Here is a 25,266-nt window from a genome sequence, read left to right as displayed (position 1 = left end):
GTTCATGGCTATAGTCCCAAGACTCTGGAAGATAAGGCAGGAGGATTCCTAAAAGTTGGAAGCAGCTTGAACTACATAATGAAATAGATCCTTTCTCAAAGGGGGAAAAAAGTCAATTGAACCAGATAATACTTTTAATTCCTATATATAAATTAAAAAAACAAAACACATCCGTACCAATTAACTACTTATCAATATATTTAGTTTTAGAAAGACAGGTTTCCCCCCCACACCCACACCCACAAATACATTAAGCGTGGAGTTTGTGTTCGGAATCACTCACATGTCATACTGTTTGCTGTAGTAGACACTAGATGGCAGTCCTAAACAAGAATCCTGCCTTCAGACGCTGTTGAAATTTCTCTTGACCTAGATAACTGATCATCTTCAGCTATGTCCATGTTTTTGCAACTCGTTCAGAAGTTATTAGCACCATTTGGCAGGTAAGCATTCTGAATACCTGGAAGTCCATGAGATACAGCCTCTCCACAGGCAGGAAACACGGGAAGAAGAAATTAGTGAACTGGACTCTTTTCTAAGTGGTCTGGAAACACCGTGTTGGCTCATTCCCCCTACAGTGAGTTGATCATCAACTACAATACGCCTAGCGCCTGCCGGTCCAGCTTAGGGAAAAACAAAGTAAGGAGCGGTCTGCTCTCACGTGGGAGCTGGACAAGGAGATCTCCAAACGAGACTGACTGTGGAAAGAGCTCACAGCGGGAATGAAAAGCAATGGTTGCCAGGCAATGGTGGCGCACGCCTTTAATCCCAGCACTCAGGAGGCAGAGGCAGGCGGATCTCTGTGAGTTCGAGACCAGCCTGGTCTACAGAGCTAGTTCCAGGACAGGCTCCAAAGCCACAAAGAAACCCTGTCTCGAAAAACCAAAAAAAAAAAAAAAAAAAAAAAAAAAAAAGCAATTGTTTACTTTATATGGTGGGAGAGGTTAATAACAGAGCCTTAATTGAAGTTATCAAATTAGTTCCCTCGTATTTTTTTAAGAAAAATGACCACAGCAAAGGGACTAACAGGACAGTGCTAGGTAATCCTGGTCAGGGGAGAAACAGAAAGATGGGAAGTTAAAGGGATACACAAGGCAAAGGAGGCCCTCGTCTGCTGTCTGGTTGAAGTCTGACAGCTAAAAGCCAATAATTGAAGCCCAGTTAGCAGCATTTGCTATTAAGGTGGCCTAGGTAGAGACAATATTCCCTTTATAGAGAGATGTTTCAAAGAAGCGATAAACTCTACATAAGACCTGAACACATATGACCTTCCAACAGGCGTTGAGCCTTTCCCATATATGAACCTACAACTTCCTGCAAAGCCAACAAACAAGATTATAAACTTCATTTACAGTAAAAAAATTAAATTAAATTTAAAAACCCACTTATATGATCTTTGCGCCCTATGGTTTTACCTTATCAACTGTAATCCCTCCCAGTGTACTGCCCTACATACAAAATCAGGAGCTGCCTTATGATCCCACAGAAGTCCCTGAGAAACCAGCCCACTTTCAGAAGCCACCAATGTCATATTGGGACTACTGTAAAGACATTTAAATACTACTCGTTGAGAATCCCATATAGACAGTTGGTATAAGCTATCCTCCTGCATGTCTCTGTCTACTAACTAAATTTAAATCTGTGATGAAATTTCTTTGAGCTAGACTCTAACTCTGCTCACAGTGGCTTCTGAAATTCTTTCTTGCAGTCAATGCTGCTTTATATCTTGGCTCCATCCGAGCAGGTGTCTCTAAGAACTCAGCACTATGCCTTGGACCTGGTCCCCTGCTAGCACAAGAAATGGCTCTGGTCTTATAGGGAGGAAAATAGGAAATCCATAATTAAGGCCTATTAATAATCATGATAATAAATGGATTGATCACGGTATGCCGACAAGGAGCTACAAAGGGTCTGTAACTGTAGAGTGTGCTCACAATCAGCCCAGCACCTGATTGCAACACACATTCCCTGAGCCACACGCCCAACAAATCCAAGGCTGCACTAGAGTGTGGTTACCTGGAAGTCCTACTGAAGAGAGGTTTTGCCACTCTTTTGTCCTTTCTGAATGAGCAGCTAAATTAATTTAATTAAAACATTAGGGGAGAGGAATGAAAAAACAAAACAAAACAAGCATTCAAGCCAGGCATGATGGTACATGCCTGTAAATCTCAGCACTCTGGAACCTGACTGTGGCAGGGGGAAAGCTAGGGCTACATAGCAAAACAAATGAATAAGAAATAGTTTTTAAAACAAGTTCAAAAAACAGCTCAAAATGCTAACTAGTAATTTTAAATGGTTTTAGACAAAGAGTCAAACAAGAAGAGGTTTGGTTGTTTGACCTTGCAGCTGTCCAAGGGAAGGGGAACCGCTGAAGAGGAACAACATAGAACATCCTCCCCCAGCTCTGCCCACTTCCTCACACGAGGCTTTTGCCATTGCAGGCGTTTGTACTGGTAGACCCTACATGGAATTCCAGGTTAAATCTTCAGCTGAGGAAAGGTTGTAGGTCTCACCCCTGGCTAATCATTTACTTGGACACCATTACTTAGCAGATTTAAAAACCCTTCCACTTACTGAGTATTTTGGTGACTTGACAGGGGGACAAGCTGATTCTGAAGCCCGGGTTCAACTTGGTGATGTCTGTTCCCAGGACCTTCCATACAAAAATGCTTTTTAATGGTGGTTTTTCGTTTGTTTGCTTACTCGTTTGTTTGTTTCTAAGACTGAGTCTATCAGAAAAAAAGAAAACTAAACAATGGCTCACCTTCAGTTCTGGTTTGGGGGGCAGGGGAGGGTTGGACATATTCACTCACCAAAGCTGGCCTAGAGCTCTTAGTGCAGGATGGCTTCAGACTTCACACTCATCACAATCCTCCCACTTCAGCTTCCCAAACATTGGGATTACAGATGTGAGCCACCACACCTAGTTCAAGTTTCTTAATAGGAACAAGTTAACAAATGGAGAAGAACCTCACTCCGGTGGAAAAAAACCATTTTGCTTTTTTGAAGAGCTGTTATGTTGGACAGATAACTTCTTGCATAGCACCTTGGGTTTCAGTACAAGACTGGTAATGTTTTATGTCTGTTAGTTTAGACACCAAAAGAGGAGATGGCTGTATGGTGGGAAAGTCACCTCAACTGAGTCGTAAAGGGGCCTGTAGAATTAAGCCAGGAACACATGCACCATCTGAGGCTAAATATGTTTATTGCTTTTTGTTATTTATTTTATTGAGATAATCACAGCCTAAGCCATTTATAAGAGAATACCAGACTATATCTTGATAGAGAGCAACAGCCTCAGATAAAAATGCCATCAACAAGGCCTGGAGGCACAGGCCTGACATCACGGCTACTCAAAACACTAAGGCAGGAGAGTTGAAACTTCAAGGCTGGCCTGGGCTACAGAACAAGTCTAAAGGCAGCCTGGGCAATTTAGCAAGATCCTTGTAAAAATAAAAATGAAGAAATGGGCTGGGGCAGAGATCCACAGCCAAGCACTGGGCCAAGCTCTCTGGGAAGGTGGAAGGTGGGGCCAATATTGGTGACTCAATTCTACCTGTGCTTTCAGAGGACCAACAATGATGCCAGCACTAGATTGGGACTACTGAGACATCCCTGGGAATTAAACAACAAGATTCTTGGTCTATCTATTGTGAGACAGCCATTGTTAGACCATTGGACCACATGGTAATGAAAACCCTTTTAATATCAGGGAGGAGAAAGAAAGAAGAAATGGGCTGGGGAAACAGTTCAGTTGTGATTGCTTGCCTAGCATGTTCATGGCCACTGGGTTTAATCTCTAGTTCTAGAAGAAGAAAAATGATAAACAATGTAATTGATAGGAGCATATGAAGGTATGTAGTCACAACAAGCCAGAATTATCCTGAACTGGGTGCCAGGCACCATGCTGGGGACTTCAAATATCATTTTGAGAGACTAGGAGTTAAACAGATTCCCTGGAAGGCAGACAGATAAGGGGGGGGGTGGTCATGACTAGGTAATAGAGGCAGCAAATTTCCAAGATAAACAGCTTCTTCCTCAACCTACTGACTTAAAACAATGACCTGGCAGGCTTTTCTCTCTCTCCAGTAGACCCTCGCTGATAGATTGGCTCAAGAAAGTTGAGGCCTGATCAGGACATGTTACACAAGAGTTATGGGCCAGTTGATCATACTGTCTTCCTTCAAACCACTCTTCAGGAACTTAAAACAAAAACAAACAAACAAACACAACAAAACAGCTTTTGAGAGGAGACTGAAGTTTTTGGCTACTTTGCAGAGGTCTTCTTCTCCTGTCTGCTGCATGTGTGTGCCTCTCCTCACCCTCAGGGATGCCGTTCTTAAACTGCTGGTCCTGTGCTCTGTTGTCTGCCACGTTTGAGATGTAACAGTGGAGATTTTTTTTTCCTGCTTTTTAATTCTATACCTGGAAGAGAACACGAACCCGATCAAGATCCCGATACTGTATCAGCTTTTCCAGTTTACTTTTAAATAGCCTATGGAATAACTTGTTTATTTCTGCTATACAAATGAGCAAAGAAAACTTCATAATTCTTAATCAGTTTTTACAATCCAACAGACTGCTTATCCCTCAGAGATCTCAGAAATTTTGGAGGGGCTGGCATATGCTGTGACAAGAACACAGCAGTTGGCTTGCTGAAAGGCTGCCTACCACTTTTCTCTTGGGCCTGCAGGTACCCAGTGAGCTAGGAAAACAGGATGCCAGGTTAGCATCTATAATGCTTAGAATTATTAACTTGGCAGGACCTGGGATCACCTAGGAGACAATTCTTCAGGCACACCCGTGAGGGGTTGTTTAGATTAGGCTGGCCTCTGGGTACACCTGTGAGGGATTTTGCTGGTTAAGTTAGTTAAGGTGGGAAGAACAGCCATGAAGGAGGATGTGGGTTCTAGACTGAGCAGAAGGGAAAAAGCTAGCTGAGCGTGAGCACCACTGCCCCCTTCATCCTGGATGTGTGTGCACCGTGATTGCAGTTTGTGCTCCTGTATTAACTGCCAGGATGGGCTGTACCAAGTGTGAGCCAAAATAACCTCGTCCTTAAATTGCCTGTATCAGGGTACTTTATCACAGCGACAGGAAAAATAACGAAGCTAGTAACTTTGCTAAGGTTGTGTCCTTGAGAATGCTCAGGAGGTAGACAAGCTTGTCTTCTACGCCTGGCGACCTGAGCTGGACCTCCAGATCCCAGATGGGCTGGAGAGACTCAACTCTGGAAGGCTGTCCTCAGACTTCCATGTGAGTGTCCTCAGCATGCAAGTGATGCACACACAGAAAACACTAACTTTTTTTTCATTGTCCAGATTTGCAGGAAGATCATAAATAGCAAACTGCCCACTGCTAGCTCTTCCAAGCTCCTCTTCCAGCGCACTGGAGCAACGTTAAACCCTTCCAGCCATTTCCCAAACTGGGAGAGAAATTTGTTTCTTCACCTGAATCATCCACCCCTGCAGGCACTTTAGGTTCCAGAACAGCAAACAGCAAAGCCTTGTCAGCAGAGCACCTGACATGATGAGACTGAACGGCCCATTGATGTGGCTGTCCCGGTTAAATGAGACAGCTTACCCCATTGTGGTTGTTTGAATAAGAATGTCCCCCAGTAGGAGCATATGTTTGAATGCTTAGTCACTAGGAAGTGACACTATCTCACTATTTGAAAGGACTAAAAGGATCAGAAGGTGGGGCAGTGTTGGAGGAAGTATGTCACTGGAGCTGGACTTTGAGATTTCAAAAGTCCATTCCAAGCCCAGAGTCTCTCTCTGTCCCTGCTTCTGGATCAGGATGTACTCTGAGCTACTTCTCCAGAGCCTACATACCCGCCGCCATGCTCCCCACCACGATGATAATGGGGTAAACCTCTGAAACTGTAAGCCACCCCCCAGTTAAATGTTTTCTAAGAAAGCATACCTTGGTCATGGTGTCCCTTCCCAGCAATAGAACAGTAACTAAAACACCCCTGGTGAAAACTGTTGACCTCCTAAGCACAAGCAGTCATTTTAGAGTGGGAATAATAACTTCTGAGGACTTGCAGAACTAGACTTCAGACAGTGATCAGCTGGACCACACTATGGCAAGGACTTGCTTCCTGTGCCAGTTTTTCTGCAATTAAAATTAAGGTTCACGTCAATAACTCCTGTGATGGGGCTGAGAATTCTGCCACACATCCCCAAATGACTGTAGCAGACAATGAATTCCTTTTCTTCTACGTTTTTCACGTTCTGTGAGGGGGAAGTACTGTGCCTACTTTGTCAGGACCTTCCAAAATAAAGCTGCTGCCTGGCCTGGAGTCCCAGCCACATGTATACCTCGGAAGTGAGATAAATAAAGACCAAGCTTGCATGATGAGTGTCCAGAACCCCACGATCCCTGCAGCACTTCAAAGAGCTCCAACCAGCCTTGAGGCTCTTCAGTGTCTTACGCAGGCTCATTATCAAGGTTGCTAACATTTGCATTTCTGCAAGGTCTCTTCCCTCCCTCATAGAGCACGTAGTAAATATAATAAATGTAATAAATAGTAATGATAAATTAAAAGTCCTGAACTTTTTGCTATTTTTGGAATCTCTGCCACGTATCAGGACTGAAATAGTTGCACACTGAATCTGGACTCAGGTCAGGGCCAGATTTTCCAAAGAAAATGGGAAAATATAAAGGAAGAGGAGGAGAAGGAATTACAGGGAATGGGGCCCACCCTTGACTCTAAGACTATTGAGACAATGGTCTCATAGAATTGGCATCTCCTCAGAGTCTCACACTGGAAGAAGGAAAAGATTGAAGCCTGGTGCCAGCCACAGGAGGAACTTGTCTACCAGGAAGAGGTTTTATACAAGATGACAAGTTGTATAAACAGAATAGAGGCCAGGAGGGCAAAACCACACCCTGAAAAATAATGCCTAATTATGGGTATGCCTTGCCCTCTGTTTATTCCTAAAGTTCATGTCGGTATGTCAGTACCCTAAGGACACAGTGAAGAGGGTATCACTGTCTTCTTTCTCCTTCTTCTCCTTCTCCTCCTCCTCCTTTCTCCTCCTCCTCCTCCTCCTCCTCCTCCTCCTCCTCTTCTTCTTCTTCTTCTTCTTCTTCTTTTTCTTCTTCTTCTCCTCCTCCTCTTCTTCCTCTTCCTCCTCCTCCTCCTCCTCCTCCTCCTCTTCTCTTCTTTATCTTTTTCCTACTACTACTTGAAATTTTGCTTGTTTTTTGTTTTTTCAAGACAGGTGTTTTTTTATTTTTTTTAAATTTATTTATTTATTTTTTTTGTATAGCGCTGGTTGTCCTGGAACTCACTCTGTAGACCAGACTGGCCTCCACCTCCCAGAGATCCACCTGCCTCTGCCTCCTAAGTGCTGGGATTAAAACAGTGTGCCACAGCCTGGCTCACTACTTGTATTTTTAATGACTCCAGTAGGGAAGGGTGATGGCCTAGTTTATTAGGGCTTCAGGGCCCAGGCTCTGACCCTAATAACTCTGGCAACATCCTGATAAGATCACAAGAATCTAAAATAAGAACTTGAATGACATTTAATTAAACTATTAACCAATGGATTAGATTCATAGCTCAACTTGGAAAAGGCACCTATGTCCTGATCAGAAGTTCAGTGTGTGAAAGTGAGTTACCTTTGTGCTTGCCATTGATGAGGTGGAGAATCAGAACCAGACACATTGCAGTTTCTTTTACGGATTGCCTCACCTATGATAAGCTGCCCCAACTCTTCCAGGAACCTGGAACTGGATTTTCCTTTAGAGACTGGTGCATCTGTTCTTATTTGTAGTTGTTTGATGTTTCTCTTCACTCCCTTGTGAGTATTCCCTGACCACTCTCTGGTCAGTCAGTCTAGTTCCAGAAATGGCTAAGTTCCTGGTTTGAGGCAGCTTTCTTCTCATTGTGTGGCCACATAATGTCCTCAATTGCAAGTTTGAAGCAGCAAAGTGCCTGGAAGTTGCTTGAGGTTATGGACTCTCAAAACTCTCCCTCAATGATGTACTGCCTCCAGCAAGGCTGTACCACCTCCCCATATGGGACCATCAAAGGAAAACCAAGTGTTCAAATACCAGAGCCTCTGGGGGAGGGGCGGTTCTCATTCAAACTACCACCACATGATCAGCTTGCAGAAGGTAGTTTTAGCTGAGCATAAAGGACAGGATACCTTAAGAGGACATTCCTATAACAGTCTGCTCCAGAAAGTACCTGCTCTACTTATGATGGAGGAGGGTCATCTGTCTATGCGTTACTTTTATTGGTTAATAAAGAAACTGCCTTGGCCCTTTGATAGGACAGAAAATTAGGTAGGTGGAGTAGACAGAACAGAATGCTGGGAGGAAGAAGGCAGATGCCATGATTCTTTGACCTGAGACAGATGTAGGCTAGAATCTTTCCCGGTAAGCCACCACCTCGTGGTGCTACACAGATTATTAGAAATGGGTTAACCAAGATGTGAGAATTAGCTAATAAGAGACTGAAACTAATGGGCCAGGCAGTGTTTAAAAGAATACAGTTTCCGTGTAATTATTTTGGGTAAAGCTAGCCGGTGCCTGGGAGCTGGGCGTGGGAAGCGGCCCGCAGCTCCTCACTACATACTTAGTATTTCACTGTCATACTTCTCGGAGTATGGTGTGTTATGGCACAAAGACTTGTCATTCCTCCCTTGTGTTTCCATGATGCTAGGCAAGGAAGGCCTGGACTAGAACCAGAGAAGGAGTAGCTTACTGGGGAGGGAACATATCAATATTTGATGAACATGGCCATCTCCAAAGAAAACCAGGTAGTTACTGGTGAAGGCTATGTGGCTTCCTTACCTTCTCTGTGGGGTAGGAATCAGGGGAGCTAAAGCTGGCTGACGAAGTAACTCTAGGGTCCCTTATTTATGCAGAGGGATAGAAGGAGGGTCCCAGAAACCAACATGCTAGTGAATGTGGAAATATACCAAAGTGTATTCCTGATAAGCCCTAAACACTTTCAGTTCAGAGTCTTTATGCACCCCACAGAGCTGTTACTTTAGCAGGCATCTTTTTCTATGAAGTCAATCAAATCAGTCAGGAGACATGGTAAGTGAATGTGTTAATGACAAGCTCCGAGTCACCAATAATGTATCAATGTCATATTGAGAAATCAAAGCACTTCCACGTGGTGTCATTTAACCAAGATCAAGTCCACATGGAATTCTCTATGTCATGCTTCCTGTGGCTTTCGGCCTTGCTATGTATTGTATAAATCTAAATCTGTGCCTGTCTAAAGGCTGACTTCTGAATCTCTCCATGTCTGTGTCTTTTCTCAGAGGGTTTTGCTCTCTCTTTTATTGAACAGCACAGAAAGCATCACATGGGAGAAGGAATGGGATACATTATAGAAATCTTTATCAGAGTTTTACTAGCTCCATCCAACTGGTTCCCAACTGAACTGGTAGCAAACTGAATGGCAAATATTGTTTATTAAGTAATATCTGTTTGTTTCATTCAAGATTTATGGTAGATATTCATTTTATAAGACCATTTTCAGCCTGCCTATTTGCTGTTTCTAGGAAATAATTATTATAATACACATACATAATGTAATAGGGCCCCAGACCTTAGCACAACTGACTCCATCATGGAAATATCATCCAGGCTGCAAAACTCAACACATAGACAGTATCACCTGCCAAAACTAAAACAAAGACCTAATCCATCAAATTCCATAGTTCTGGAAAAGTCTCTAATGTATTAACCTTGTTTTTTTGACTTCTGTAATTCTACTTCTGGCTAACTGTTCTTGTTAACTGAAGTATGTCAATCCGGGTCATGGTTGTTGTGCTTAAAAGCTCACCCTTCAAAAGGCTTGGTGCTACATTGGGAACCCAAGTACCCAGTGTAGTCACCAGCCAGCTAAAGAAAACAACACATTACTCTTGGGTCAGCGCCAAAGAAGAGTACATAATTTAACATTATACCTATGCATTAGCTTAGGCTGTAAAAGTTGACTACATGGAAAATCCAAGCAAGAAAGGTTGTTTGTTGCATTGTTCTCTTAAAGTCAGGTTAAACAGACTAAGTATATCATAGGAAAGCAATCTTAAGGCAAATTATTAATTCTGGCTGTGGGGTCCAGAAAAAGTTCCAGTCTCTTAGGCTATAAGAGATATTTTCATGTTATTGCATCACCATGATGGAAAAGAGGCAACACAGCTTCGCTCTTACTGCAGAGACAGCTTCTGGGTTCCCAAGCCCGAAAACAGTTTCTAGGCTCAGAGCTCCAATCGCCTTTAAGGAATGATAGTTCATTGTGGCCATCGACTGTTCAGCAAGTGCATTATAAAATGTTCTTGATCTTCCAGACACACCCACCAGTTCCTGACAGGAACACCATCAGTGGAAGAGCACACATGTGTGCTCACTCTACCAGCAGATTCCCTTTGTCTCACTCCGCCACTCTTCACGCATCCTTCCAGGAAAGCTTTTTATAAATTCCATGGATATCTTTGGTTGGAAGGGTTCATAAAAGCACAACTGTTTTGCTTGCCTGCATGTTCCATTTACTGAAGTCGTGTCTTATGGTTAGTATGGTCATTGAATATGTTGTTGTAGCGATGTATTTTTATGAAAATAGCTCTTGTCTTCAGACAGAAGGAACTCTTTCCAGACTTGCCTCCAAGTTAATAATCAGCCTTGAGGTTATTTAAGACTGTGTACTTAACCTGTTATCTTACTGTGTATTCAGCTTATTTTAGTTTAACCTGCCTTTAAGAGATCAAAGGAACAAACCTTACTGTACCTTGATTTCCAATGTAATCAACTATTGTAACCTAAGCCAAATACATAGATTTAATCTTTTGTTATGCATTCCTTCCCAGAATAGTGCGTGTGTGTTATCATTTACTGAAAAGAACCAACAGTTTGAAAGCAGCCTTAATCCAAATATCTCATAATTGTTGGAAGCAACATATGAATATAAGTTATTAACATCTGCGTGCTTTTGAGTGCTACTCTGAGTCATTGGCAATAAAGTCACTTTTGGAAAACTCTGGTAAAGATCTCTGAAAAGAATCCCTTGTTTCTCTCACATACCAGGTTTTCTGTCTGGTCCAGTAAATACAGAGGGAAGCACCTTGCTACTCAAAGGCATAGATACAATCAGGTACACACACACACACACACACACACACACACACACATGTATAACAGCTAGGCACCAGGGACAGCTCAGATACACACAACTAACAACAGATAGGCCAATAACCACAGACTACAGGCAGATGAAATACGGAGACAAGTGGAGAATTCCAATTTAGGCTCGTTCTTGGTCAAACTAATTCAATAGGAAATAGTTTTTATTTCTTTTTTTTTATTTTGTGTGTATATTTATTTCCTAAGGCAACATCAACACATTTTTTTTTGTCCCCCATTGAGGTTTCTTTGATGCATTGGCTGACTTGCATTGCTTCCCACTCCATATAATACAGAATTCCATTCTCTGAGTAAAGTAAACTGATCTGCCTACACCTCCTAGTGAGCCTTATGGATTATATGCTAGAAACTGAGTGGAAGCCACATTCTGTACTCCCTACAATAATGCATAAGGATCCCTAGGTTTTTATACCTATCAGGAAGGGATTCTCAACCTTACAACTTGCCAATACAAAATGAAATATTGCTTTATATTTCCTTGGTCACCCTGTGTTTGGGGCTCTCCAGTATATCCATTTATGTCCATTTCTTTCTTCAAGTTCTACTTTTAGTCTCTGTCTTACACTTCTACAGAAATTCCTTTTATGTTCTCGTTACTAAGTAATCCTTCTGTATGTTTTAATTTATTGTGTTTCTGCCATTGTGTTAACTATAAAACTTTATTCATAGGATTTTTTTTTTTTTGGTTTTTCAAGACAGGGTTTCTCTGTGGTTTTGGAGCCTGTCCTGGAACCAGCTTTTGTAGACCAGGCTGGCCTCGAACTCATAGAGATCCGCCTGCCTCTGCCTTCCGAGTGCTGGGATTAAAGGCGTGCACCACCATCACCCAGCTAATTCATAGGATCTTTTACTGATCATAAATACTAATTTTGATGTTAGACACTTCAACCCTGGCTGGTGAAGTCACTCAGTAGGTAAAGGTTCTTACTGGACAAGCCTGTCAATCGAGGTCTGTGGAATATCTTTTTACACTGTGTGAATATATATCATTATGATTGGTCTAATGAAGCTGACTGACCAATAGCATTAACAGGATAAAGTTAGGTGGGAGAGCCAAACTGAGAATGCTGGGAGGAAGAAGGGCAGAGCCGGGAGTCACAAGCCAGATGCAGAGCAAGTAGGACATGTGCAAAATGAGGTAGCAAGCAATGAGCCACATGACAAAGCGTAAGTGAGAAATATTTGTTGATTTAAATGTAAGAGTTGGCTAGTAATAAGCCTGAGCTGTTGACTGAGCATTTATGATTAATATTATGACTCTGTGTTTTACTTGGGAGCTGCTTGCAGGACAGAAAATTCTGCCTACAAATGGCGTCAGATGTCCAGGGCCACCTCCATCCACATAAAGCCTGAGAAATCTCCTAAAAAGGTTTTAAATGCATAGAAACTGAGCCAAACACAACTTCCTAGCCTCATGTCTCTCATGCTGGCTGCAGCAATGAGACAAGTCTCCTAACAGCTGCCTGTGGGAAGAGCCAATAACTAGTTGACTTGCACTACGACCAATCAGTGTTTTATTAACCTGCTTCTAGTGACAAATCTTTAAAGTGATTAGCACATTATTCCACAGCATTTGCCTCAGTTTCTGACAGTATACTGTCCAAACTGGATGCAAAAGAAAGTGACAGCTAACCTTTGCCAAGACAAGGTAGGAAAGTCCTTCAAAATTCCCTGCTTCTCAGCAAAGTCTGTCAGATATACTATGCCTATAGACCAAAGATGGATGCCCCAACATTACAGAAGAACTTAGGATGACTGTCCAGGCAGCCAGATGTCCCTTTTATTAGGTAAAATTTCACCCTTTAAGGGTCTTTGTTGGAGATGAAGTCCAGACAATCATAGTTAAAGTTTTCCTTAGTTCTGATAAAAGATAAGTTAAGTATAAAACTTTAGAGTCACAAAGATAAAATAGATAATGGAATATTTTCTCTAATTTTGCCAAATACAAATGGGCTAGAGGTTGTAACTGTAATTCTTAATTGATAACTGGTTTTCTTTTACATAATTTTACTATGCTGAAGTTAAAACCTTCCTTTTTAATTAGACAAAAAGGAGGAATGTGTGATATTTCTTTACCCTGTGTGAATATATGTCACTGTGGTTGGTTTAATAAAGAAGATGACTGGTTATTAGCTAAGCAGGATGCAGTTAGGTGAGGGAGCCAAATTAAGAATGCTGGGAGGAAGAAGGGCAGAGCCGGGAGTCACAAGCCAGATGCAGAGGTAGCAGGACATGTGGAAATGAGATGACAGTCAAGAGCCATACGACGAAACAAAAATAGGAAGTGGGGGTTAATTTAGATGTAAAAGTTGGCTAGTAACAACTGAGTGATTGACTGAGCATTTATGATTAATATTAAACCTCTGTATGGTTACTTAGGAACTGCTTGCAGGTGTAGAACTTCTTGCCTACAGAGTTCAATCTCTGGGACCCACCTAGTGGAAGAAGAGAACTGACCCCTGCAAGTTGTCCTCAATTGCCCACACACGTAACTCACAGACAATAAATAAGCAAACACAGAAATACCTATGTGTGTATGTATGTATATATATGTGTGTGTGTGTGTAATTTTAAAAACTTTTATTCATCTCTATTTTTACACTATGGGTTTTGACATCTCAGATTACGCAAGAGGTTGGGTTTTATAACTTTGTCTCACTTCCCTATAGGTATGTATTTGTGAGGCGGCCATTTAAAGCATTTAGAATATATATAGTGGTATATTATTTGTGTTTTAATAAATAAGCTTGCCTGAAGATTAGAACACACAACAGCCACACTAGTCAGCCGTACAGGCCAGGCAGTGGTGACACACACCTTTAATCCCAGCAACCACACTAGTTAGCCATAGAGGTGGTGGTGCACGCCTTTAATCTCAGCACTAGAGAGGAATGTAAGACAGGAGGAGACAGGGCTCAGTCTCAATCTGAGGATTCATGGAGGCAGGATAGAGATTTTCAATCTGAGGCAGAGATAAGAGCCACTGACTGGCGGCTTTGCTTTTCTGATATTTAGGTTGAACCCCAATATCTGTCTCTGGGTTTTTATTATTTATGCATACATACATATGATTAGAGAGTGGGAAGTTAGGTAGATGTGTATCCGTGAGGGAAGATCATGTAAATACATCTGTGTGTGAGAAAGGGGAGGAGCAATAACAGGACCTCTGATGATTATTTCTCATAGGATTTTACAGGTAAAGGGGAGGAGCAATAACAGGACCTCTGATGATTATTTCTCATAGGATTTTACAGGTAAAGGGGAGGAGCAATAACAGGACCTCTGATGATTATTTCTCATAGGATTTTGCAGGTAACTGATAACGGATATTTCCCCCATGGGATATCTATTTGCTGCTGATGTAACTTTGCCAGCACTTGTTCATTTCCTTGAGGTCCTAAGCATTAGTGGCGGATGAGAACAAGATGAAAGTGTTATAAGGACTTAAGAGCAAAACGCACGAGCATTAGAGCAGCTAGATAGATGTCCACCACAGTATCCTTACATTCATCAAAATTCAGACAAGCTAGAAAGAGATTTTACAAGACACAATGACACATTTCGAGGTCTAGTAGTCTCCCAAACTCATTTGTTACAAATAATATTGAGAAACACTCTTTGATGACCCAAGCAACAGATAACCCCGACCCCTTCCCTCAAAAAATGAGTAAGTAAATTATCTGAAAAGACATTTCCCCAAAGATTTCCAACTTGTCAATAAGCAGGTGAAATGATGTTTCTGTTACTGCCTACTAAGGAGAAGAAAGCCCGAGTCCTGAGTACCACTTCCTACACAGTGGGTAAGCTGGAGTTTTAAAGACAGACAACGGGAGAACATAGAGAAATCGGAGCTCTTGTTCTCTGCTGATGGCAAGGTGAAATGCTGTCTGCAGCTGCTGAAACCAGTCACGCAGCTTGTTAGAAGGTTTATAATAGTTACTACACAACCTCTACTCATGGTGAGTATGTAAGAGCATGAGATAATAAGGAAACATTAAAATACATTCCAATATCATGACAACGTTATTCCCCAGAGTGGAAAATGGAAGCATCTCACAAGTGTACAAGCTGAGGAGTGAATAAAATGTGGAGTTATGAATCCTAGTTAGAGAATGAGATGGATCCGGACAAGCATGTATGATAATATTAGGTTAAGCCACAGAAGTCTCTGTCTTTCTGTCTCTTACACACACACACACACACACACACACACACACGCCACAGGAAGTATAGATTCTATTTGTAGGGCATGTGCATGTCAGAATCAAAGGAAAGAAGATGAGTGATTGTTCAGCCTGGGGGATGGGGCAGGGTATATGTAGGAATTTGAGAGATAACGGCTAAAACTGAGAGTTAGAAAATGTAAATATTCTACAATTGATTGGTGATGGCTGTTAACTTCATCAGATAAACCAAACCCCACTAACTTTTACATATTAGACACATGAGTCACATTACAATCAATGTGATTTATTTTTTTGGTAACAAAAAATAAGAAAAAGAAGAAGAAAAAAAATAACCAAACCCTAGGTACCCATTCTTTCAACCTTATTATAACTATTCTCATTCAGTTAAGAGCCCTTCATTTTCTAATCTAATTTTCTTCTCGAATTACCAAAATTGGCATACTTAGAAAGGTACCACTTGCTAAATTTGTTTGATAATTTAAGGCTTTGAATAAATATGCATTCAATTTATTAACGTGATTGAAATGCCTAAGCCAGAATTTAGATAATGAGTGTGGAAATGTTGAAATGTTTAGATCTCAAATTGGTGAGATAAGTTTTCTCAATTAACAGCATTTATAATGATTTAAGGGGAGGAGACTGGGGATTGATTTGGAGCCTGCTGGGTCACTGAGTGTTTCACAAACAAGCGCCCTCAGCTTCAGGATTCAGAGTGCAAGTTCTGTATACTCTGTATTTCCTTTTTAATTTTAGCTTTCTTTCTTTTTTCTTTTTAATTTTAGCTTTCTTTCTTTTTTTACTTTTTTCTTTTCTTTTTCTTTTTAAGTTTCACTCTGTAGTCCAAGCTGGGCTGTAATTCACTATGTAGTCCAGGGTGGACTCGAACTCATATCAATCCCTCCGCTTCAGCCTCATGAATGCTGAGGTCACAGACTTGAACCACTGAGACTTAGGACTTGTTTCTTTCCACTAAAGGCCCCGGAAAGGGATTTCGCTTGCCAGGAAGTTTTATCTGAGAGGTTTGGAGTCTCAGCAATGGCTTCGGGGTAACTTCTTGGATCCTCCACGTTTCCGGATCCTAGTGAAGACAGGTGGACCAGACTGGGGACATGGACCTATCAGCTGGGCTCTCTGTGCTGCCGCTGCTGCTGCTGTGGTCCATGGCCCCGCAGGCGCGGCCGCAGCGTAAGTGCGGGAGGGGAAAGTGGGGGGTGTGGGACACAAAACCGAAAGTGGTGTTCTTGGTGCAAGGAGTTTGTCACTGCAGAGTGCCAACGCCTCCCTCCGCTGTCCCCCATGCAGACCCCCAGGGGACATCTGCCACACAGCTAGCTTTTCTAGCTACACATTTCTCTCCTGCTCTGGCCGAGTGGAGTGTCGCCATCTAAGCAAAGGTGAGGGGTCACGTTGATAGAGCTGAGCCTGTGGTTTGTTTTAATTGCGAGTTGCGCTATCCTACCTCGCTTACTCACCCGGGATCTGAAGTTTCTCACCAAGAACGACCACAGTTGTCCCTTTGGCGTTTTCTCTTCCTATCGCGGAGAAAGACTCCTGTTTGCCCTGGGAGCGCCGGAGTTGCTGGGTGGCACCCCCTGTATTACTTTTTGGTGAGAGGAGGTGAAGGTCGCTTGGAGTGGCAGGCATGGAGGACATTTCCTCTCGCTTGGAAATTGTTCTTTCATCTTGAAAGGTTGTTTTTTTGTTTTGTTTTGTTTTGTTTTTTGTTTTGTTTTTTTATTACAAATGGCTGTAATATTGTAAACAAAGATTTGGGAGCAGAAGCCAGGGCTCTTATGATTGGTAGCAACTTCCCAATTAAGAAGTCCAGCAATGACGGAACAGATCTATTCATTGTGGCCATATTGGGGAGATCAGTGGCCCAGAATGAGTCCATCTTCAGGGTCCTGACACGACGTTTAGGTTTAAACAGAAAGCAAAACATTCCTTTCGATGGACAGTTCTGGATCCTACAACGGAGTTCATACATTGTTTATTGTTAGGACACTACGCAACAATTTTTTTCTGCCTCAGTGTGCTGCCTTGACGTCATAAGATAATTAATTACCCTCATGTGGGGGTGGGGTGGGGGTGTGGAGGGGTTCCTGTTCTGCTGCGACCCTTAAATACAGTTTCTCAGGTTGTAGTGACCCCCAACCACAAAATTATCAGCATCACCATCATCGTCATTATTGTTGGTTTGTTTTTCTTTTTCGAAACAGGCTTTCTCTGTGTAACAGTGCTAGCTGTCCTGGAACTCGCTCTTGTAGACCAGGCTGGAACTCACAGAGATGCACCTGCCTCCACCTCCTGAGTGCTGGGATTAAAGGAGTGTGCCACCAACGCCCAGCCACAAAGTTATTTTCAATGTTACTTCTTCACTATAATTTTGCTACTGCTGTGAATCATAATGTAAATATCTGATATGGAGAATCTGCTATTAGATCCCCGTGAAAGGCTAGTTCGACCCCAAGGAGTCTTGACAGGCAGATTGAGAACCACTATTCTAGAGGTCCTTGTTCAGCTGGGCTTTGCTGATTTGCAAATTAACAAAAGATTAGCAGGCTTTTTCCAAAGAATGCCAAAGTGCTACTTAATCCTTTTTACTAACATTTGGATCTGTGATCCTTTTTGACTCGTTATGTACTGGGAAGCCGCAGTTACTGCTAGCTCACTGACTCTCAGCTTAGCTCTTTCCTCAGACTGAAAAACAAACAAGTGAAGAAACTCAAATCTGATCTTGCTTTATTTCCACACACCCCCTGCCGTGGGGGTGTCTCCCTATGTAGTTCAGGATGGCCTGGAATTCACCTTTGCACACCAGGATGGTCTTAAAGCTGAGACAATTCTCCTGCCTCAGCCTCCAGAATATTAGGGTTAAAAGAGTGAGTGAGCCCCCTACTCCAGGCCAACAAGCATTTGTGAAGCGCTGACCCCATGCCGGGTGCCATTCTAAGTACTAAGGTTCAACCTTGATCAAGGCTGCCCCGGAACTGAGAGAGACTGGGGAAAGCCCCACGGTGAGAGTTGCTGTCAGCTCCTTTTCCTGGAACCCCTTCTGTTTGCTGTCCTGAGTTCTATGTCAACACAGTCGCCAGCATTTTCTCGGCCAACATCTACACATGGAAATGTTCAGACATGGAAGTAGAGAAAACTCACTACCTCCCGCTCTTTAGGGCTTTCATCTTTACAAATCGAGCAGCAACTCCTTAGCTTGGCCCCCCGCAGCTGGAGAAATTCAAGATCTTTTCAGAATCTGGGTTCCCAGGTAACCCCTCTACTCAAGTGGGAGACATCAAGATGGGCAGAGTAAGAGCTAAGGCCAGAGAAGCTAGGGTTGTGCTGGGAAGGGAACTGTATCACTCTATGAGGTGGCCTCGCTCAGCTCCTAGAGGACAGGCGCTGACCCAGGGCTGTGGAACCTCTGCCTTCTGATCCTGCTTGCTGCCCATTCTGAAAGCCGGCTTGCTTACTTCCCCAGGGTCCCATTCTCTGTACTACTTCTTCATGGGTGCCTCTGAGCCAGACCTTGGGCTGCCCTTGTTTGAGGCTCTGGGCTATGTGGACGACCAGCTCTTCGTGTCCTACAATCACGAGAGTCGCCGTGCTGAGCCCCGGGCCCCGTGGGTCTTGGATCAAACCTCAAGCCAGCTGTGGCTGCAGCTGAGTCAGAGCCTGAAAGGCTGGGATTACATGTTCATTGTGGACTTCTGGACTATCATAGACAACTATAACCACAGTAAAGGTACGTGGAGAGGGGAGTCACCCCCCATGGCAGTCAGAGCGAGCACAGCCCAGTTTCGCTACCTTGGGTATACATCTTGAAGTAGACAACTGTGGGTGTGAGACCATGAGGAAAGGCACAGAAGAGGGCGACAGTTGTCTGTCCCCGATCATTCCATACTTGGGGAGGGTGGAGACCAAACCCCCTTCTTTGTTTTCAGTCACTAAGGTGGGAGTGGTGTCCGAGTCCCACATCCTGCAGGTGATCCTGGGCTGTGAGGTGCATGAAGACAACACTACCAGCAGCTTCTGGAAGTATGGGTATGATGGTCAAGACCACCTTGAATTCTGCCCCAAGACGCTGGAGTGGAGAGCAGCACAACCAGGGGCCTGGACCACCAAGTTGGAGTGGGAAGAGCACAATCTCGGCGCCAGGAAGAACAAGGACTATCTGGAGAAGGACTGTCCTGAGCAACTGAAGCAGTTCCTGGAGTTGGGGAGAGGGCTTCTGGGGCAGCAAGGTATGAAGACCCATACTCGGGCCCCACGCTCTTGAGTGGGGGTAGAGGGGAATCCAAGGTACCAGGTCAAGGTGTCAGTCACTTCCGCGTTTTGAAAGTACTTTCTCTGTCTCATACTTTCTCAATCTTAAGATTTCCATATTCCCACTTTATTCATTTCATTTATTTTTCTTTAGACAAGATCTCGCTTTGAAGCCCAGACTGACTAATTCAATATGGAACCCAGCCTGGGCTCAAACTCGAAGAAACCCCCTGCCTCAGCTTTCCATGCTCTAGGATTACAATCATAACCCACACCTGGCCTATGCCAGCCTGCCTTTTTGTCGATGTCTTTGTTGTTTATCTGTTTGTTGTTGTTTTGGTTCTTTAGTCTCTCACACTGTAGTCTAGATTGGCCTACATCTCACTATTTAGTCCAGACTAGACACAGACGCAGCAATTTTCCTGCCTCAGCTTCCCAGATCCTTGATTTCAATGCGCGAACCACCATTTAGGATGGAGGTTTCACTTCATACTGAGGTGTTAACACAACTATGAACCCAAACTTAGTTTCTTCATGCATGTGGCTTAAAAGGGAGCATCAGTACCCTTCCTGTGATGTAGCCACAAAACCTGTGTATATTTATTATGTTTTTAAGAATACAGAAATATCAATTATCAGATGAAAGTACCAACTATGGCAACCCATCTGAGCAGCAAAATCTTAATTTTTTTAATTGGTTGCTGGGAACTGAACTCAGGACCTTTGGAAGAGAAGGCAATGCTCTCAACCTCTGAGCCATCTCCCCATTTTTTTAAAGCCTACAGCACCTGGTATTCCCAGGTGGTCTCCCATCCAAGTACTAACCAGGACCGACCCTGCTTAGCTTCCGAGATCAGATGAGATCGGACGCGTTCAGGGTGGTATGGCCATAGATGTGAGCAGCAAAATCCTTAAGGAGTTGAAGATTATTCCCCAAATCTAGTGAGTCTCACTGATGGTTCCCCACTTACAAAGGCCCTTTCCTACGAGAATGCTTAGTAGGCTGAACCAGATGTACTGAGGGTCCAAGCCTAATGTGTGTCACAGAAAGAGAAATGTCGCCTGCCTGGTCAGAGGGCTTGGGCAGCTGCCGGTGTTAACCGGGGAGCAGACAGAAGCGACTGTTCTCCATGTGGCGCTTCATTCATTAGCATCAGTTTTTGAAGCCATTTCCAGGATACCAAGCACCTCCTCCAGCTGGCTTTTCTGAGAAGGATGTGCTCTTCCTACACACAAGAGACAGTGACATTTTCAATCCTCCTGCCCAGGGTAAAACAAGCCCCTCTCCTTCCTCTCTCCCTCAAGTGCCTCCTTTGGTGAAGGTGACTCGTCACTGGACCTCTGCTGGGGCCTTTCTAAGGTGCCGGGCTCTGAACTTCTCCCCCCAGAATATCACGATGAGGTGGCTGAAGGATGACCAGCCGCTGGATGCCAAGGCCCTCAACCCTGAGGATGTGCTGCCTAATGGGGACGGCACCTATCAAAGCCAGGTGACCTTGGCTGTGGCCCCTGGTGATGAGACAAGGTTCACCTGTGAAGTGGACCATCCAGGCTTCGACCAGCCCCTCACTGTCACCTGGGGTAAGGATGGACAGGAGGGGCAGAGATCATGTGTTGTAGAGATGATCCCCTTGGCTCTGAGCCACAGGTCTGCTCTGGGCTGGGATGTGGCAGTCGTGGGTGTGAATTTGCATTTGCTGTTTTAGAGCCCTTGCCGTCTCCGGCCCTGATTATTGGAGTTGTCAGTGGGATCGCCATTGGTGTCCTCTTCCTTGTTGGGGCTTTGTTCCTGATCTTAAGGAAAAGGAAGGCTTCGGGTGAGTAGGAGCACAGGGGGAGTGTCATGGTGCTTCTTCCTCCAGGACACATACTTCTGCGGAAAATGAGGCTTCTATAGGAAGCCAGCCCTCTCTAGGTTCTTTGCTCTGAGAGTTCCAGAATGGTCCTGGGGATGTTTTGTGTTGTTTTGTTTTTCCCAGATTGGAAGTTCCTAACTCAGGAAAAACCTTCTAGGCACCTACTATTTTACAGGTGTTATTTAAGGCAGAGTCAGGGGGGTCGAGCTTGAGAAAGCCACTAGGTGAGTCTCCAAACCCAAATCTACTGTGGAATGGAACTTATGACCAGTAGATGCAGCTAAAGAGGACCCCTGAGAATGAAATGATTTAGGGTGTCACTCTAAGAAATGCCCAAATTACATCCAGAAAGGCTGTGGAAAACAGCTGTGGTAGTTTGTGACCCTAATCTCAGCACAAGGATTTCCAAGAGTTGAAGGGTTGTGAGTCTCTGTCTTAGAACACACACACACACACAGACAACAATGCCGAGTAAGAGAGTGTATTACTGGGCCTTGTCCCCGACTTTGTGTGTACCCCATTCACAAACTGCCTACCCCCACTCCAGCTCTGAGTATCTGTAGCCTCAGAAAATGAGAGGGAGACAGAAGCCAGCCTACATAGTCCTGTGGAACACTACATTGTGATGCCTGAGGAGCTAGTGAAGTCACAAAAGCAGAAGGGAACAATGTCTGTGTTAGCGGAAGATTGTGAGGGGTGAGTGAGGTGACCAGGAAAGCGGTTAGACAGCTACTAAAACAGTGTCTACTAAAAATGGAGAGAGAACCATTTCTGGAATCCAGTGGAGTCTCTGGATTCCACGGTCAGGGATGGATGGAGGTAGAAAGGGACAAGAAAAGATGATGCGTGGCCAGTAATTCCTCTCCCTGGGTCTCTTGTCTTCCCAAAAGAAACCATGGGCGACTATGTCTTAGCGGAGTGTGAATGACCTTCAGCCTGCAGACCTATGAAGGGAGGAAACTCAGCCGAAGACCTAGAGGAAGCACACTTGCTCCATTCTAGAACACAGTTGGACCTAATACACAGAAGCTGCATGAGGAGCTCTGCTCTTAGCTTTCCCTGTTCACTTTCTGAAGATGATTTCCCCCAGTCAAGTCTTTGAGTTCCCGAACAACGCTCCAGATGCAACCTCTCTCTCCAGAAGCGGTCTCGTGAATCTCCAGCAGCTTCTAGAGGCCTCTTTCGTTTTCTCCATCCATCTGGATTCCGTATGTGTACGTCTTAAAAGGGCTCTCTAAATCTGAGAATACACAGTTCATTTTCACATCTGAAGAAGCTATGAATCTTCATCCTGGGCTGCACCCTCATACTTGTGCCAGAATTTTGCTCATGGATCCTAGAATCCAGATTGACTGTCCTTTGAGCCTCTCCACCTGTTACCTAGTGATTCCTCTGTCATCAAGCTCTGACTTCTCTGACGTTGGAGTCTTCTATAGGTCATCAATACAGCTGTGAAGGCTACACACTGTACAACCCAAGGAGGCACCCCCTGAGAAAATACAGATGGTCTGTGTGCATAATGATTGCTGTGTGTGTTTGTGTTTACAAAGGTGTTGAACAGGTTTTCAGAGATTCATATCAGATGCATATGTGATATGATGTCGGTGAAGTACCCTCTCTCCCTGTCCTGATAAGAGGCATCATGGGTGATTATAGTAATAAAGTGTGACTTGCACTTGTGAAGAAGAGCTCGAAATTATACTCTGATCACCTGCTAAACATAAACCATGCTTGGAAGTTCTAATGTTTTTATGCAGTAGAAATTATTATCTGTGCCAACACCCCTTTTCTTTAGTTTTCCACTTTAGAGAATGAAAAATACAGTAGTTCACAGCTCTCCAGAGAGACAGGCAGGCAGCTGTTAAAGTACGTTCCTGGGTCTTTGATGCTCCCCGTGTACTGGAATGGTTGCATGAAGTGAGTGGAGAATGAAGATGACTCTTTTCTTCTCTCCTGCGGTTTCTTTTCCATGAGGTTGATCCACATGATGAGAAATAGCTTCCAGCATTCTCCAATCCTCAGCTACCATTTCAGTCTCCTGTATCCTCTGGTCTCCGGCCTTAGTTCAGTTAAAATCTTAGCTAATCTGTCTGGTGTCCTTGAAGCTGATGCCTCTGGAATCAGAACCTTCAAGTGACTGCCCTGGCAGCCAATAACATGTCAATCTGTCTCATCTTAAGGAAGTAAAATGGAAGCTGGCAGGTGTCCTGGAGAATGCCAGGAGTTGCTGGGGTCCTGCTGCTCATTCCTAGTTATGCACATTAAAAAAAAAAAAAAAAGATGTGATCCAACTAGACAACTTAGAAATTGCTAGATTGCAGAACAAAGGGTCATCTGTTCATTTTTCAAAGTCAAGCCTTGTGTTTGTCTTGCGTTTGTATAAGTATGCATATTTGTCTTCATGTGTATGTTTATATATGTGAACTTGTGTGTGGTCACATGTCTGCATCCAGAAGGCATGTGTTCAGTATCCCCCAATTCACACATTTGCCTTCATGACTATGCTATAAATTCCATCTTAAAGACTAAGTGCCCCAGAACAACAGCTACAGTTTTTTTTTTTAAATGAAGACTGAATTTGAGCAAGGACTTCAACTTTTTGTTGTTGTTGTTTTGTTTGTTTTGTTTCTGTTTTTTACTTTACCTTTGTCTTATTTTCTGTTTGTGAAAGCTAGGTAGAAAAAAACAGCAAAATTTGATAGATAAACTTAGAGCTATCATTTCCTCAATGCGTTACAAACTCTTCTAGCATCTGGTATATTGCCACGGTATCATTCCCATCATAATGTGTGCAACTAATAAACTCATGATTTGGTGAATATGCCATTTTTTATATTGTACTACACAGCTTTACTGAGATTCTTGCCCATCTTACGGATGTAATTAACTCATATCAGTTTAATATCACTTCTAATTCTGCCTTTGTTGTTGTTTTTGTTTGATTTGGCTTAATTTTTGTTTTAAGTTGGACACCACATGGTCCAGGATAGCATCAAACTCCCTCTGGGGCTCACGCTTGCCTTAAATTACACCTACTGTAATTGGGATACAGACAGGTACTTTTTTCTTTGTGTTTTATTGAATACTTTCCCCATTCCCCGCACTGTGATAGCTAACTAGATGCTTTTCCTTCACTGTAAGGACATTATCATTTGAGTTGTAAGCACGTGTATATCTACAAGATTGACTGAAACACTGTGATTTGTTCTCTCTAAATATCACTTTGTACATAACAGAATGCCATGAGGCATCCTGTGCCTCCTTAGGGAAATGGTTTTTTTTTTTTTTGTTGTTGTTGTTGTTTGTTTTTTGTTTTTGTTTTGTTTTTTGTTTTTTTTTTTGACAGGGTTTCTCTGTGGTTTTGGAGCCTGTCCTGGAACTAGCTCTTGTAGACCAGGCTGGTCTCAAACTCACAGAGATCCGCCTGCCTCTGCCTCCCAAGTGCTGGGATTAAAGGTGTGCGCCATCACCGCCCGGCCTCCTTAGGGAAATGTTAAGTAAAAACTGGTATAATAATTAGACTGCTGTACAAATGATGCATTTGCATTTGGATGTGTTTCTTAGGGTCATTTCTGCCCTTTTCATAAAATTTTTGGGGCTGCATTTGAAGAATTAAGACTTACATTTCAAATCTCCCATCTTCTTCCACCTCTGGTTAAACGTTTACATACCGTGGTAGGTTGGAGGAAGGCTGACACCTGGCGGCTAATTTCAATACATCACAGTTGGTTGTAAAGAAGTTGAGGATAAGGACATATCCCTGAAGTAAACTGTTGGGTTAGGGCTGA

At 43.3% G+C, this 25,266-nt stretch overlaps 1 protein-coding gene and 1 non-coding gene across 3 annotated transcripts; one reads left to right on the top strand and one right to left on the bottom strand.

Annotated features, from left to right (window-relative positions):
- Window positions 1-16,344: 16,344 nt before the first annotated feature.
- On the top strand, window positions 16,345-23,327 carry Hfe (homeostatic iron regulator). Of its 2 annotated transcripts, none has more exons than XM_057787359.1 (6): window positions 16,345-16,544; window positions 18,838-19,101; window positions 19,301-19,600; window positions 20,928-21,203; window positions 21,329-21,439; window positions 22,369-23,327. In XM_057787359.1, exons 1-6 carry the CDS (start codon window positions 16,469-16,471, stop codon window positions 22,404-22,406), a joined length of 1,065 nt encoding a protein of 354 aa, XP_057643342.1. In that variant the 5' UTR covers window positions 16,345-16,468; the 3' UTR covers window positions 22,407-23,327. The 2 variants fall into 2 exon arrangements, with proteins under 2 accessions (XP_057643342.1, XP_057643343.1); XM_057787360.1 differs by lacking the exon at window positions 16,345-16,544 and adding an exon at window positions 16,646-16,753.
- On the bottom strand, window positions 20,399-20,517 carry LOC130886293 (5S ribosomal RNA). Its single transcript, XR_009058266.1, has one exon. It is a non-coding gene; the product is annotated as a 5S ribosomal RNA (ribosomal RNA).
- Window positions 23,328-25,266: the final 1,939 nt, after the last annotated feature.

Source organism: Chionomys nivalis, chromosome 13 (genome assembly GCF_950005125.1).
Source record: "Chionomys nivalis chromosome 13, mChiNiv1.1, whole genome shotgun sequence".
In the NCBI taxonomy this organism is placed as follows: Eukaryota; Metazoa; Chordata; class Mammalia; order Rodentia; family Cricetidae; genus Chionomys; species Chionomys nivalis.
The sequence above is the reverse complement of the archived record's forward strand: the minus strand, read 5'-3'. Positions and strand labels throughout refer to the sequence as shown.